This window comes from Gigantopelta aegis, chromosome 3 (genome assembly GCF_016097555.1).
Source record: "Gigantopelta aegis isolate Gae_Host chromosome 3, Gae_host_genome, whole genome shotgun sequence".
NCBI lineage: Eukaryota > Metazoa > Mollusca > Gastropoda > Neomphalida > Peltospiridae > Gigantopelta > Gigantopelta aegis.
Window position 1 is genome coordinate 89,835,904 of NC_054701.1, and position 18,170 is coordinate 89,854,073.

At 36.8% G+C, this 18,170-nt stretch overlaps 1 protein-coding gene across 1 annotated transcript in view; it reads right to left on the reverse strand.

Annotated features, from left to right (window-relative positions):
• LOC121368924 (fibroblast growth factor receptor 4-like) overlaps nt 1–18,170 on the reverse strand; it is a 53,030-nt gene that overhangs the window by 27,437 nt on the left and 7,423 nt on the right. The window contains exons 6-7 of the mRNA XM_041493684.1: nt 4,963–5,073; nt 3,136–3,344 (exon numbers count right to left, since the gene is read on the reverse strand). Coding sequence (XP_041349618.1) covers nt 3,136–3,344; nt 4,963–5,073 — 320 coding nt within the window. The remainder of the gene's footprint in view (nt 1–3,135; nt 3,345–4,962; nt 5,074–18,170) is intronic.

The window sequence follows — 18,170 nt, forward strand, 5'->3', positions numbered from 1 at the left end:
AACATTTTGAGTTGGGTCTTGTAGGCCACCGCAGACATTTGCAACTTTGTCGCATGCAACTGAAATTGCATGATTGCAAGCAACTTTTTTCTCGTTGCACTGATCCGCACACACATGCGACAACCGGCAATTTTAGTCTGGCAGTGATCACGTGACAGTCAAAATAGCGGTTTTCCCCCGTATTTATTTCGACGGTGGTCATCAAGATATGTTCTACAACATATTTGTTATGACGTAGAAGACTGAATTTACGTAAAGTTGCACTTAATTTGTCCCACACGCTTTTTGGTCCTTTAGGACACACAATTTATGTAGAACACCTGTATAAACATACCTGATATTCCAAGCGCAGATTCCATCTCTGCAAGACACATCTCCCTTTTAGCCCTATTGCTATATTCAGGGGATATTGTGTCAAAAAGACATGGCATTGTCTGCCATATCACCACTAATTCATCCTCTTTTTCTGTAGACCACATGCTGCAGGAGGCTGCCATTTTGAGTCATGTGATCACTATCTATCCGTTCATTGGCAGTTTAAATTATTACGTCAACGTTTTGTTGCATGGAAGGCGCACACGTTTGCAACAGTGTGCAATTAGATGCAATTACATGCAATAAAATCAAACATGTTTGATCGGAGCAATTTCAGTTGCATGCAACAAAAATTGCATCGCAGGCCAGCGCAGGCCAGCGCACACGATGCAACGACGTACGATTTTCGTTGCATGCAACAAAAATTGCACCTTGTTGCAAAGGTCTGCGGTGGCCTTTATTCATAAAGACAAGAACAATAATAATATGGATAATAAAAAAATTATTACACACGCGTGTGAGTCGTACTGATCTTACGAAACTCGTGTCAGGATTCATGTATTACCCTCGCTCTCGCTCGGGCAATACAAAAATCCTGACACTCGTTTCGTAAAATCAGTACGACACACAAGCTCGTATAATAATCTCTATGATTGAAGAGAAATACAAATATGTTAATTTTAAACCATAGGTCTTCTTTGTCTCTATTTAATACATACATAGCAATTATATTGTATTACTGCTCTGAGATTTCTGTTTTTTACAAGGCAAATAGCATAGAGAATTATATTTAGAATTTTGTAAAAATATTCTAAATGTTAAAACTTCCACTACTACTATTATGTTATATTTTGGATTAGGTAGATATCCTCTTTTATATATTCGTAAGTACCGTATGATAAAATACTGGTTTAAATTATTGAATATGAAGAATTGTATATTGCACTCTGCATATGTGGAACTTAGATCAAAATGAGATATAGTTAACAACTGGGAAGACAAATAAGGCAAATACTGTGTTCATTAGGTTTTTATGAACTGTGGTGCAATCAATAAGCATTAAATGGTAATTTTTATCTGCCATTAATAAAACAGAGAATTATGGACCAGTGTAAGCAAGATCTTAGTGGGCTCCTAGATACGTCTATCAAATGGTCATATTTGTATAAATATCTGATGAAACCTATCCCAAGTTTATACAAAAAAAATGCATTACAAAGATAAGATTATCATCACATAGCTTAGCTATTGAAGTTGGTCGCTATCATAGCATAAGTAGATCTAAAACAAATGTGTGTTTTGTGTAACTTAGGTGAAATTGAGGACGAGTTTCATGCTATATTATATGTTGTCCTTTTTTTAGCGACTATAGAGTTTTATATATCAGGAAATATTACAGAATCCATCCATCTATGTTTAGATTGACAGAATTACTATCAACTAACAATGTAAAGGAATTATGTAAATTAGGGAAATATTTATTCAAAATGTTTAAAAGACGAGAATCAACAGTTAAATAGTCTCTATTAATACAGAGGTTTTTTATGTCCTTTTTATGTCGACACCTTCCATTATACCATTATACTATCTCTTGTGGTGTACATGTATCTGTGTGCAACACTGATGAACTGTAAACGTTCAAAGTTCATAAATAAATTGAATTGACTATCTGCAACAATAACAACAAAACAACACAGGATGAAATAAAATAACTTTCAACAATAAACAACTCTGTAAGAAATATGAGCTAAACGGCCTCGCTTTAAGGTGAGTTCCAAGGTGACGAGCTCATATTTTCAATATGCTGGTGCAAGTCATCAGTGGACTGATTATACTAGGTTACGTAATATGCGCTAGTGGTATCGTTAAACAAAACAAACTCCTCTTCCTGTTACGTATCTCCCAATGGTTTGGCTATCCTCCGAAATACGAATACCTGGTAGTGGATCATGTAAGCACTCACCACTTTGCCTAACGTTCTTTCGACTCTGCCTTGTACCAAGATACGATTTTGATATAAGAATACGGTTTTGTCATTTATATACAGACACGACAAACAAGCAAATAAAACAGAAATAAAAATAATTATTAACAATAAATAACTCTAATAACTCTAGAATGAAGATAAATGACCATGACCTTGTCTTTATGACAGGGCCAAGCTGACAGGGCTGTGCCTAGCTGCTGCTGGTGTAGGTAGGTCATGACTCGGCCTATATAACAGGCCAATATCATGAGCTCCTACCTTCTGTTGGCGTACGTAGGTCACGCCTCGCACTATATACCAGGCCAATACCATGAGCTCCTACCTTCTGCTGGTGTACGTAGGTCATGCCTCGTGCTGTCTGTCAGGCCAATACCATGACCTCCTACAGTCTGCTGGTGTACGTAGGTCATGCATCGCGCTGTCTGTCAGACCAATACCATGAGCTCCTACCTTCTGCTGGTGTAAGTAGGTCACGCCTAGCACTATCTGCCAGGTCAATACCATGAGCTCCTACCTTCACATGGAGTACGTAGGTCATGCCACGCGCTATCTGCCAGGCCAATACCATGAGCTCCTATCTTCTGCTGGTGTACGTAGGTCATGCCACGCGCTACCACCAGGTCAATATCACGAGCTCCTACCTTCTGCTGCTGTACGTAGGTCACGCCTCGCGCTATCTGCCAGGCAAATACCATGAGCTCCTACCTTCTGCTGGTATACGTAGGTCACGCCTAGCACTATCTACCAGGCCAATACCATGAGTTCCTACCTTCTGCTGGTATACGTAGGTCACGCCTAGCACTATCTACCAGGCCAATATCATGAGCTCCTACCTTCTGCTGGTGTACGTAGGTCATGCCTCGCGCTATCTGCCAGGCGAATACCATGAGCTCCTTCTCCTCCGTGATGTTGGGTTTTTCCTGTTCTGCTATATCACCCTCAGGAGAAATACTGACGTAGTTTTCCAGCTTAGACGACTTGTCCTTCAGGTATGACAGTAAATCTCCCAGTTCAGCGTACTCTAGTATTATCGCCATCTGACCTGAAACAAAGGACATGCCCACCCTTTGTATATACATGTAGATAAGAAGGCTCCACACACATATGACGGGGTTTTTTTTTATAGCTACGTAGCCAAAATTCAATATACCAAAATGTAATAATGGAACATGACGAACCTGTAGCTAGTTGATATTCCTAAGGACAAATTACATGTATATATGTTGAAATACTATTTTAATAGCCATTAAGCTGGTGAAATGTCCTGCGATCCTGCCTTTAATTGTTGGGGTTTTGGTTTTTTTTTTTTGTAGTTTGGGTTGAATGTGCTGTCTTTTTGCCAAGTGAATTTGAATACACGTGTTCCTGGACACTGCAACGAATGTGATTGTGTGTATGAATTAACTCTAAAATGTTACTGGGAGTGGTGATGGGAGTAATTGAAGATACTATTGATAAACAAAACATGCACTTTTACTACAACCAATTATTCAGCACTTTAACAAAATCACTGCCGTGCTCACTTCTATGGTATTCTGACGTCAGAACGTTCATGATCTATAACGGTACAATACCTCGCCGTTATATTAAGGGGATTTGTGACGTACGCAGCGCGTGGCAGTTCTAATACATTTTGACAATATCATTGAGGAATACGTTTTATGACCTACATTTTCATTACTTTTGTAATTATATTTGTAATTGAACGTTACAATAGGAGTTATCGCTGCGTATGACATTGCAAAAAAAAAAAAAAAAAAAAAAAAAAAAAAAAAAAAGAATGAAAGAAAGAAAGAAAAAATACCATCCCCCAAATAAAATAAAAATAACTATCATGCCCATAAGAAGTGAATGAATGTTTCATTGAAAGAACAAAATAACAAAACATATGAGTTTCTATTTTTTGTTTTTTAATCACCGATCGCTAATTTCTTGGATAGTAGTCAATTTGAGAACAACAATGTTTTACGTTTTAAACAATTAAGACCCCACATGGGTTTATGTAAGAAGATTTTGTCCATTATGGGATAACTAACGTGCATGTGGTATTGTACAAAGTATCAAATAAGCAAAACAAAATGTATGTGACGTGTGTACAAACTACATTTACTGTACTGACTTGTGCATTTAACGCATGCGCAGTCTAGACTACCGGCCCGACCTGACTAGGTCACAGACACAAGCGGCTATGAAGAATAAACGAATTACACATGATATCATGTTGGTTACCGTCACAGACACAAGCGGCTATGAAGAATAAACGAATTACACATGATATCATGTTGGTTACCGTCATACAATCATTTGACCCAATTTTGAGCTGAACGAGTTTTGTATTAACACTCTTCGATTGTAACACATCATCAACGTTTTCCGCACATTGTATAATTGATTTACACGTTAGCACGATTTGTTTGAAGAGTAATAAAATACATATCATTGTCATTATAATCCGTACCAGCCTTTACATAAAGTATTTCTTCTTAATTTTTCAGGTTTATTTTAGTCATTGACAAAAACTGCTTTAATGCTTTACTATTGGGTATCTCGATTTATCTATACTTGTATTTATATAAGTTTTTCAATAGACGTTCCTGGTGTTAATTAGATGTGCGGTAAGTCTGTCTTCAATGAGATTTCGTCTGTCATTACGTACTTACCAGTTAGCATACACGTTCCGATCAGACCGATTATGTTGCTATGGTGACCCAGAAGTCGCATCTGTTCGTATTCCTGTTTCAAGGCATGTTTTTCATCATTCGAGCAGTTCACTGAAAATACAGGAGCATTAAATAAAATAAATTTCCCTTCAATTAAGTTTTTTTTTTTTTTTTTAGGAACTATTAAAATAACGACTTAAATTGCCCAATTCGCCTTGAATAATTACGTGTAGGACAAAATATTTTTTCTTTTAATGAGCGTTTTCTGCTGATGCATTTATTCTTAGGATTTTCTTGTATTACATTCGGTGAGTTAAGTGTACCTGTTGACAAGTGAATGGCTGTGGGTGTCAAATACTTGATAATTTTGACATATAGTTTAGCAAAAAACCCGCTACATTTTCCCAGTAGTAGCATGGAATATGCCTGGTATAATGGAACAATGATAATTTCTACCTTCCAATTCCGCTTATGTTCTTTGTTTCTTGATTTTGGTGGGTGTGGGTGTGCTGGATTTTTGTGTGCTTCTTTTAGGGGGGGGGGGGGGGGGGGGGAGATGTATTTTGTTTCTTTAATTTTGTAATTTTTATTTTTTGGGTGAAAAAATGTAGCGTGTTTCCTTTCTAAAACTATATGTCAAAATTACCAAATGTCTGACATCCAGTAGCCGACAATTAATAAATGAATGTGCTCTAGTGGTGTCGTTAAACAAAATTAAACTTTTAAGTTTTGTTAAGAAGTGGATGTAATATCTTAGCGCTCTACGTGTTTCTGAGATATAATGCAAGTTAGTGAACCGTAGAACATATCCTGGTTTAAATTGCTCTCTCTCTCTCTCTCTCTCTCTCTCTCTCTCTCTCTCTCTCTCTCTCTCTCTCTCTCTCTCTCTCTCTCTCTCTCTCTCTCTCTCTCGCTCGCTCGCTCTCTGTAAAAGAAACAATGCTGTGGGTTGGTTTTAGGATCGACATTACTGTGTTCCGATTAGTTTTTACTATCCCCACTCTCGCTATTTTAGCTTTTACCTACCCTGGCTGAGTGTGAACAAGGAGTTCTTTTCTTTCTTCTTCTATTTGTTTCAACTACATCACTATATATATATATATATAGTCTTTATTCCTCTAAATCATCGGCTATTGAATAAAACATTTGATAATTCTAATATAATACTTGAAGAAGCACGCTACATTTTTCCATTAGGAACAAGCGTCATTTTATGTGAATTTTCCTACAGACATGACAACACATACCATGGCGTATGCTACATCAGTTGTCGAGCATTGGTTGTGAAAGGGAAAAAACTGAGAATGTGTCTATTCTAAGACTGAGGAAAAGCGCTCTACCGACCGAGCTAGATCCGTTTCGAATGTTTGTTATGCCACTGCACACCCCAGGTTCCATCGGGAATTCTCACTGGAACAGAAAACCAACTGATAATGAACCAGTCGATAAAAATATAAAAAAATATATAATTTTCATCGCCAGTTAGCATTACCGGGATTGTGCAGATCTCAAGATTACAAAACATCCACTGCCGAGGAACACCAAGAGTTTGTATCAAAAGTCGAAGATGAATTCCTTCCGCGTGCTTCTATCTAAGAAGCTAGCAATCTTTCTTTTTTACACTATTATTTATTAGTATGTGAATTCTGCATGCACGGTAATCAGCGCTGATAAAAAATGTTTAATTTAAAATGGTACTGTGATGTCAAAACCAATCAGCAGCCAGGCTACTTTTTTTTGCATTGTTGTTTCAATCAGAATGTCGACCTTTAAGAAATCCCATGTTTGCTCGGAACCGGTGACCCATTTGGCGTGTGGAACCTAAAACTCCCACAGAGTGTTACAGAACACAGTGCCAACATGAAAAGAAATTAGCCGATATACACACAAGGCTTTGGAAAACTGCAGTGTGAGCATCCAGTTCATTTATGTCATGAAATGATGTTTACGATCTATGTGTATCAAGGATGGACCCAAAAAAACATTTCAGAGAGGCACTAAGGGCAAAAGGGCACATGAATAAACTTCCAAAAAAGTGTATTTCAACAAAAATGTGTAAATAAATTGGTAAAAAAAGAGCCACTCTATTATTATTGTGAACTTAACAGTAAACATCCTATTATAACCGAAACTGTTTTACACTGACTAGTTACTAGAGTCCGTGTCTTTAATAGTGTATTTATATTCTGTGGTTCTTGCTTATAACCACTCTGGTGTAAAACCAACTTCGTTTTACCATGAATTTCCACACCCGTGTTTGTCGTAAATGCTTTTGATCACAGAAGAAGAGAGTTACGACGGGAAGGAAGAGATGTTTTCATCGGTACATTTTAATTACGGTTATATGGCGTCCAACATACGGTAAACAGCGAGAGGCGACAGATGTCTGCTGTAACAGTCTACAAAAAATATACTTGTGCAATAAACGACATTTCACAAGATTTAAAAAACAAATGCAAATAAGTAGAAAAATCACTAACGTCTCAAGCAAGCGGAAACTAAGAGCTTTTACAGAAATTAGCAGCGAGGCTACAACTTGAAGAGATATTCTTTATCCATTTTCATGTTTTTCTGTCAAGATTCTGAATGAGCGTGGATTACAGGTAGTACTAAACCAAATAACTTCCGGCTGGGTCAAAGTTCGAGGTGCACCCAACTTTTGATAGAGAAGTGAACACCACAAGTCCTGTGATTGGTTATAAATGAGAGTGTGTTGGTTGTAAAAAATAATAGTTTCATCTGGGTAAAAAAAATGTGCAATTTTATTTCATCAAGTACCAATGTGTCAAGTAGCCTTGGGTTGATTAATTAGCCATCACTCGATCATGCAAGTTCACAATGACCTTGACCTTGACAATAATCTCTGTACATGGCTCTGAATGGAGTTTGAATCAAAGTTAGCACTGAAGAAAAGTTGGTTTTGGCCTATAATTCATACTATAAAGATTTCAATAATTTCTTTTTACATGGTATTTGACTTGCCATATACAACTGCTCTTAAATATGGTATTATATATAGGCAACCTGAACTAAGATTTTAATAGAAATTTATTTTTATATTAAAAATAGCATGTGCCAATGTGGGTTAATGTCTTTAGTTTGCATTAATATTGTTAATTTCTTATGTATGAAATTCTGAAAACTCAAATTTGTAAAGAAGTTGATTTTTATTGTCATTTTGACATATTTATAGGGTGCTAAGTTATATTTTAGACAAATTTGTAGTTTTATGCGAAATTTAAAGTAAATTTGAAGAAAAACTTTACCAAAAACATACTTAAATTTGTTGTCACTATTGTGCCTTCTGTTCTTATTTGTACATAACAATAAGGTTGCTAAACATATACTTAGATCTCCAGATAATTTTTTCTCTCTTAATAATCACTTAGTTAGCTCTCATGAAAAGCATTTTGAGTTTATACTAGATTCAGAACCAATTTTTTCAGATTTGATTATCTACCTTGGATTAAGTTGATAATTTATTTTATTGTTAAAGCTGTATTACCTAATGTTACTAGCTAAATAAAATGCTGGATTACAGATTGTAGGAATACATCTAATGTACATATTGTATTCATCTGGATTAGAAAATAATGCAAGAAAATAGATGTTCGGGTAATTTTGTCATTTAAAAATAGTTTTTTTTCAGTAATTAATCAAAAATAAATGTGTTAAAGATGCATGATTATTCCAGATATCACAACTATTAAAACCTCCAATTACAGTAGGCTATAAATAAAATATAGTCAGGAATATTGGTGGCTGCCAATAGTTTTGATGGTTCATTATGAAAATCAGCATGGCCGATGGATTTGAAATTCGCACACCTAGTAACTTGAAGACACCCACACCCAGCATACAGGATTTCCTCCCAACACTAATGTTCAGGACATTAAGTCATTACTTCATACAGGTACAGTCATGTTTGTGTTTCCTTCCTCAGACAGTGTATTTTTTTAATACTGATATTTCTTTGATGTGCCTGTTAAGGTCTTCATAATCTAGGGGTCAATCAAGTGCATATGTTTTAATGGAATTCTTTAAAGGGGTAGAGGTACTCTGACTATCTTTGTTGCCTCTACATATATACCTGAGTACACACACCCAACTGAAAGTAAATATCTTCTGGAGTTTTATTTTAAAACATTTTGTTGTTTAATATGACATATTGCATTTGTACAAAACTATATGCAATATATATGCTTTTTGAGGTGTACATTATATTAGGTTGCACTGTAGAAACAACAGTTTCAGTGAGGTTGTCAGTTTATGTCAGAATACACCAGATCCTGGTTGTCGTAAAGACACATAGCTGGACACTTTTTGAAAAATGTATGTTATCAGTATAGGTAGTACTAAACCAAATAACTTACGGCTGGGTCAAAGTTCGAGGTGCACCCAACTTTTGATAGAGAAGTGAACACCACAAGTCCTGTGATTGGTTATAAATGAGAGTGTGTTGGTTGTAAAAAATAATAGTTTCATCTGGGTAAAAAAAAATAGCAATTTTATTTCATCTAGTACCAATGTGTCAAGTAGCCTTGTGCTTGAAACATGTATGGGGTACCTGTAAAAAAAAAGTACTCGAATTTTGTGCGAAACTAGGGTAGTCATAGACGCTACCCGTTACCTCAGAAACGAGCAGCTTGACCCCCATTTTTTTCTGATTCACTTTAAGTGTAAGGGGTGGTAGTATTTATATCCGTGGCGTTTATGTCGGTTGATACGTTGCAGGTAGGTGTTTTAGCCACATATGTTACTATTGTCGTCTATGGGATTTGATTTGGTAGTATACACCCTACAAAAACAAACGTTATAGCGCAAAACGAGAGAGAAAAAAAAGAGGCAAGAGTTATATAGTGACAGAGACAGAGAGAGACAGAGAGCGAGGATCAGAGGCCTGGACAGAATGAGAAAGGGATGTTAGAGAGAGAGAGAGAGAGAGAGAGAGAGAGAGAGAGAGAGAGAGAGAGAGAGAGAGAGAGAGAGAGAGAGATCGTGGGAGATTGATCCTACAACCCACACCAGACGAGCGCTCTAGCACTAAGCTCTTGGTGTATCTGATAACATAATAGCTAACAAAACTATTAAAGAACCGTGTAAACCTTATAATTAACATACAAAGTCATCTGAATTCATAACGCCCCTGCATTTGTCGCATGTTTTAGCTTGATATAACTTCCCATGCTTTTCTTCAAAATTTGTAAAAATGTTTTTCTTTATTTTATTTCCAAGCCTGGGGTCTAATTCACACAGCTCTCTTAAACTATCTTAAGCAACATCACATCGTCGTTGCATGCATAGGCATATGGGCTCCCATTTTTTTACGGGGAGGGGGGGGGGGGGGGAGAGAGAGAGGGGGGACTGGTTTTTGCCCGAATTCAACAACATTTGTTCATATTATCATTACTGTCAAACAGCTATATAGGGTTTTAAACGAATCACTACGCATTTTTATATAGATTACAACTAATTTTGAGCATAGAATGATCGAACTGAAAGGTAAAAACGCCTCGGGTTAGCACATTTGCCCAAATATCGGTATAATGTTTGCCAAAATTTGAGGTTTTGCTCCAGCACTAGGGGCCAGTTACCCCCCCCCCCCCCACCCCACCCTCTGTCTCGTACGCTTACGGTTGCATGTATTTTTGAATGCACTGTGAGATCGCAAAGTTGCGAGAGTTGAGCGAATTAGGACCCTGGTTGACGTTTTGATACAATCAGGGCCGAACATCCGTCGTAACACGTGGGGTTCTGGGATCATGGTTTCCAGTATTACTCCAGCCTAGTTTTATAATGTCTTAAAATGCACCACTTCAACTTTATCTTCTTCTGGTCTTAGTCTAATACAGGGGTTAGTTTCACAAAACATCATGCGCCGAATTTAAAAAGCATGTTTATGTCTTACACGCGTGTCTTAGAAGACTTTAACACTTGAGTTTAAAAAAAACAAAACAGGCTTCGTAAATCGAGCACCGAAACTTTACTTTGACGGTAACAAGCGAACATTTACATGTGTTTGGTGTCTATTTCACAGAAAAGTACTTAATTATGGTAAAGACAAAAGAAAATCATTTGTGTCTCGTTGGAATTGTATGTGGAAGTGTTTTTAGTCGTGAATTTAATAACTGACTGAAAAAAAATTACGGTTATAATTACAAACAGTATAAATAATAGTATATAAAATGTGTTCAGTGCGTCGTTAAATAAAACATTTCCTTCTTTCCTTCCATTTCTTGGCTGTCCCGGTGTAACCTGACTCTTTTGCCGTAGAAAAGTGTCCGCGGATCAGTATTTACGGGGACAAAATATTATACCGGCAGGGGCCACGATCCCTGTATCAATGGGGAGATTTAACATTTTGATGGACGCTTCGTGAGAATTTTGTGGCCTTAAAACGTTATAAAGCCACAAACGGATAGTATGCGACGTTTTGCCGTGTCGTGATATTTACCCTCCGGCTAAGAAGTTGTTGAGGTAAATGAGTTTACGTCGTCAAGTTTGGGGCTACAGTGTGGAAATTCGCTGTTTGGCTCATTAACAAATCCCCAGAAGGTCACCTGAAAGTAGTTTCTCTTGTACGCATGTTTTAATTTGATAAGAGATCGACTCGAACGAGGTAGGAACGAATTGAATCATACACTACTAGAGTGAAACGTGATACCGTGACATGTGGTGGCATGCTTAATTGAGGCCAAGTGAGTCACGGCCAATATGAAATCAAATCAATCAAAGGAACAAGGACTTGTGTTCAACAGGTAATTGACACAGTTACTTTGAACCGAGGAGCTCCGAGGTAGGAAACCCTCGAAAATCGCGACGGCAATCAGTAGCGTGGCCGCAAAAAGCTGTTGCAAAAATAATCTGAAACGGCATTTCTGTCTTGTTTTTAAGAAGTAAAAAGGCGAGATATAGGTGTAATAGTGTTACTTATCCAATGGCGGTGAAACATTCTATGGTAGGTGACATATAGGTGTAATAGTATTACTTATCCAATGGCGGTGAAACATTCTATGGTAGGTGACATATAGGTGTAATAGTATTACTTATCCAATGGCGGTGAAACATTCTATGGTAGGTGACATATAGGTGTAATAGTATTACTTATCCGATGGCGGTGAAACATTCTATGGTAGGCGAGATATAGGTGTAATAGTGTTACTTATCCAATGGCGGTGAAACATTCTATGGTAGGCGAGATATAGGTGTAATAGTGTTACTTATCCAATGGCGGTGAAACATTCTATGGTAGGCGAGATATAGGTGTAATGGTATTATTTATCCAATGGCGGTGAAACATTCTATGGTAGGCGAGATATAGGTGTAATAGTGTTACTTATCCAATGGCGGTGAAACATTCTATGGTAGGCGAGATATAGGTGTAATAGTGTTACTTATTCAATGGCGGTGAAACATTCTATGGTAGGCGAGATATAGGTGTAATGGTATTATTTATCCAATGGCGGTGAAACATTCTATGGTAGGCGAGATATAGGTGTAATGGCATTACTTATCGGATGGTGGTGAAACATTCTATGGTAGGCGAGATATAGGTGTAATGGTATTACTTATCCAATGGCAGTGAAACATTCTATGGTAGGCGAGATATAGGTGTAATGGTATTATTTATCCAATGGCGGTGAAACATTCTATGGTAGGCGATATATAGGTGTAATGGTATTATTTATCCAATGGCGGTGAAACATTCTATGGTAGGCGAGATATAGGTGTAATGGTATTACTTAACTGATGGCGGTGAAACATTCTATGGTAGGCGAGATATAGGTGTAATGGCATTACTTATCGGATGGTGGTGAAACATTCTATGGTAGGCGAGATATAGGTGTAATGGTATTACTTATGTGACGGCGGTGAAACATTCTATGGTAGGTGACATATAGGTGTAATAGTGTTACTTATCCAATGGCGGCGAAACATTCTGTGGTAGGCGACATATAGGTGTAATAGTGTTACTTGTCCAATGGTGGCGAAACATTCTATGGTAGGTGACATATAGGTGTAATAGTATTACTTATCCAATGGCAGTGAAACATTCTATGGTAGGCGAGATATAGGTGTAATAGTGTTACTTATCCGATAGCGGTGAAACATTCTATGGTAGGTGAGATATAGGTGTAATAGTATTACTTATCGGATGGCAGTGAAACATTCTATGGTAGGTGAGATATAGGTGTAATAGTGTTACTTATCGGATGGCAGTGAAACATTCTATGGTAGGCGAGATATAGGTGTAATAGTGTTACTTATCCGATGGTGGTGAAACATTCTATGGTAGGCGAGATATAGGTGTAATGGTATTACTTATCCGATGGTGGTGAAACATTCTATGGTAGGCGAGATATAGGTGTAATGGTATTACTTATCCGATGGTGGTGAAACATTCTATGGTAGGCGAGATATAGGTGTAATGGTATTACTTATCCAATGGCAGTGAAACATTCTATGGTAGGCGAGATATAGGTGTAATGGTATTATTTATCCAATGGCGGTGAAACATTCTATGGTAGGCAAGATATAGGTGTAATGGTATTACTTAACTGATGGCGGTGAAACATTCTATGGTAGGCGAGATATAGGTGTAATGGCATTACTTATCGGATGGTGGTGAAACATTCTATGGTAGGCGAGATATAGGTGTAATGGTATTACTTATGTGACGGCGGTGAAACATTCTATGGTAGGTGACATATAGGTGTAATAGTGTTACTTATCCAATGGCGGCGAAACATTCTGTGGTAGGCGACATATAGGTGTAATAGTGTTACTTGTCCAATGGTGGGGAAACATTCTATGGTAGGTGACATATAGGTGTAATAGTATTACTTATCCAATGGCAGTGAAACATTCTATGGTAGGCGAGATATAGGTGTAATAGTGTTACTTATCCGATAGCGGTGAAACATTCTATGGTAGGTGAGATATAGGTGTAATAGTATTACTTATCGGATGGCAGTGAAACATTCTATGGTAGGTGAGATATAGGTGTAATAGTATTACTTATCGGATGGCAGTGAAACATTCTATGGTAGGCGAGATATAGGTGTAATAGTGTTACTTATCCAATGGCGGCGAAACATTCTATGGTAGGCGACATATAGGTGTAATAGTGTTACTTGTCCAATGGTGGCGAAACATTCTATGGTAGGTGACATATAGGTGTAATAGTATTACTTATCCAATGGCAGTGAAACATTCTATGGTAGGCGAGATATAGGTGTAATAGTGTTACTTATCCGATAGCGGTGAAACATTCTATGGTAGGCGAGATATAGGTGTAATAGTGTTACTTATCCGATGGCGGTGAAACATTCTATGGTAGGCGAGATATAGGTGTAATGGTATTACTTATCCCATGGCGGTGAAACATTCTATGGCAGGTGAGATATAGTTGTAATGGTATTACTTATCTGATGGCGGTGAAACATTCTATGGTAGGAGAGATATTTAATTCCAGGAAATTCTTCATATTATTATCGAGTATTCGCTTTGTTATTATCTGTATGAAATTGTCACATTGTGATTTGAAATTTGAGAGCTGCAATAAATGTAATATTTTAAAATAGGTCGTATTGTACCAACATCTTAAATTTATGATATTGTAATATATGAATAATGTTTTAAACAGTTAATATATGAAGAATATTTTTTAAATCTATATTTTATTAAAAAAAAAAAATGTTTAACAGCGACGATATGCGATTTACAAGTTGAAGTGTGGACAAGCACCTGTTGATTGAAGGGTAAAATAAATAGCTGACTGAGTTTTTGTTGTTGTGGGATGGAGTCGAGAGCAACTTGGGGAGGGGTGGGAGGTAAGCCAACGATTCAGTGTTTATGAAGAAAATGGATGCTTGCTAAAACCACCCCTCGGCACATATTTTATATTTCGTCTAATTGGTATTTAGCAAGTGGTTATTTCGACCTGTTATTTAGTGAGAGAAGAAATATACTGCCGCACAAATAGGCTAATAGACAGTAATGCATTTACCACGATATTTGATATACTAGTCGTGGAGCACCAGTGCTTGGAATGGGATACATATGTGACAAGTCCTCTAATGTCAATCTCTTAAAGTGACAAACCCTAGTTTTTAAACACTACGACATATTTGTCATTATTAGAATAGTTTTTTGATAATTGAAAATAGACATTATGTGCATTTTATTGTTTTCATTATCCATTTCCGAAAATTCTAAGTATTTCTGGTCAACCTGGTGTTTATAATACCAAGAAATGCATTTTTTATAATTCTAAAAAACGCACGTACCTCCGAGAAGTAACGGTCATGGAAACGAGCTCTAGTCTCTTTTTTGAGGGTATTTCCCAGTTTCAACGTCGCCGACTCTGGTTTCACTATGTTTTAACTTTATCCAGATGTGTTACAGGTTTGTAGATTAATCTAGTTTTCATTCTCACGGGTTGAATCTATGGTCTGTGGCTATCCAAAGATCAGCCCAGGGACAGACATGCTCAAAGCCTTAGTGGTATGTGAACATGACTAAACATTACCTCACCTGACCTGTGACTTTAAAATATCTTACATTTTCTTGCCAGCACAAATTTCTTTTTTACGTTCATCTAATCGGCGTATGAATTAAAAAAAAGCATCCTCCGCAAACTGTGTGAACCGGGGAACAACGTATGAACAATAGGATCGCTTTACACATACTGTGTGTGTGTGTGTGTGTGTGTGTGTGTGTGTGTGTGTGTGTGTGTGTGTGTGTGTGTGTGTGTGTGTGTGTGTGTGTACCTTGAAACCGTCAGTAATCAACCAAAATAAATTAACTATCTGGCTTTTTGTTTTAGTTTTATTGTTTTTAACATTAATGTGTTTATTTATGCATTCTTTTTACCTGTGTAAAATGTGTACAACCTCGACAACCGATTTACTAATCAAGAATTGTTAAAATCGGTCATTCCAAAGTTTTCACATCAGTTGCAGACAGACAGACATATATATATATATATATATATATATATATATATATATATATATATATATATATATATATATATATAGATAGATAGATAGATAGATAGATAGATAAGATAGATAGATAGAAAGATTGATATATAGAGAGACAGACATAAATAGAGTCATAGGTCTATATATATAGATGGATGGATGGATGGATGGATGGATAGATAGACAGACAAATCCTTTATGCATGTCTCACAATGCGTAGAGATTAAAATATAAATCAACAATAACAATACAATAATATAGCACTAAAATAAAAATAAAAATTGTATGGAGTTATGAGTTAAAGTGTGTTTTGTTTAACGATACAACTAGAGTACATTGATTTATTAATTACCAGCTATTGGATGTCAAACATTTGGTAATTTTTACATATTGTCTTAGAGGAAACTCACTATATTTTCCCATTAGCAGCAAGGGATCTTTTACATGCACCTTCCCACAGACAGAAAAACACAAATATGTAGCATGGCCTTTAACCTGTTGTGGTGCATGGGTTGAAACGAGAGAAAAAAAACCAGTCAGTTGAATGGATCCACTGAGGTGGTTCGATCCGGCGACGCAAGCACCTCAGGCGAGCACTCAACCGACTGAACTAAATCCCGCCCCGATAATGGAAAAGAGACATGAATACACTCTTTAAAACTTTAAACATCTGCAAAAAACCACCCCAAAAACCCCTGTTTGCTACACGTCTGTTTTGTGGTCTGTCATATCTGTAGCTATGGTTCCTTGGGAATTCTCATTGTCCGGTTGTGGTCTTGGAAGTAGTGCTAAATCGTGCTTTCCAGAAGTAGGACTATCGTTGTTTTGTGTTTTTAAGCCATGTCATACCAGTTTTACTGATGATATATCCAAGTGTTTATATCAATATCGCGTTCACTGAACGGAATTATGTATCAGTTAGACAGTTTAAGAGCCTAATGATCTTCTCATATCGGCTTATCTGAAGACAAATCTCGTCACTAGAGGGCATAATAACGCGCGTTCGGTACAAGATGATATTTGTCAGCTTTAATCATGATGTATTGACAGCCAGTCGGGTGAATAATCGGGCGCAGTCTGTATCGACCATGTGACTAAAACATACGGACCCGGAAATATGATATACGGTAATGCATTCAGTCGAATAACAAAGCCTTTCAACGACTTTAAGTACATATTAATTAATTTTTTTTCTAAATAAAATATTAGCTCTATATTAAACGTGTTCCTCGTCGTTCTACTATTTGCACTAGCTCAAACCTCATTTTATTTCATAATATATATATATTCGTACATACTATATTATTGGAATACCTTATCCACTTAGGGCTACTTACAAATATTAGGACGATCAGAAACACACTGAATAGACACTGATATTGTAAATACGAAAATAATGTAATATGTAATCTTAGTCGTTACAAAATTAAATTAGTTGAAAACAACTCAGAAAAATCCCTTTAATATGCACTTCTCCACTGTTATGACATCATATACCACAGCACTTGATATACCCGTCGTGTCGCTCTGTTGGTGATGCGCATGAACCTATTGGGTTCACCGAGAGGTATTGACCTTATGACCTGTTACGTCAACAAGTGTTCAAATGAGCTAGAATATGTCCATTGTGTAATAATTACGATATCGGAGATGAGTTTCATTATATATTTACATGTTTGTTTTTTAAGAATGAAAGAAAGCGTTACTTACCATCTTTCTGTCTGTCTAAACCAAATATATATAAATTTTATAAATTATTCAACTCTAAGAAAGCTGGTGTCCTTAGAAAACTTTCTATATTTTGTAATCTAATTATGAATACTTTGAAATCCTCTGGCTGATATTCTGCGTATTTTTTGTATTTATTAATATGTATTTATTGTATTTATGTACATTTATGTACACCCACCATCTTGTTACAATTATATTGACTGCTGTATGTATATATATCCTCATATGCCGTAGACTACGGCCTGAGTGTAAATAAAGTTCAGTTCAGTTCAGTTGGTTTTAATCCACGAGGTGGGACATTTCAGCAACTAAATTAAAACAATACATGCCACTTAGAAATAGTTGCGGTGACCAAATGGTGAACGGTGAGCAATTGATATCACTGCCACTCGTTGGTGACACCTTTATTGGAGTTCGTATCATGTACAAGCTGTTGGATCAATGATCAGGGTGTTGGTTGTTGGCGGTTAGTCTGGTTGCCCGCCATTG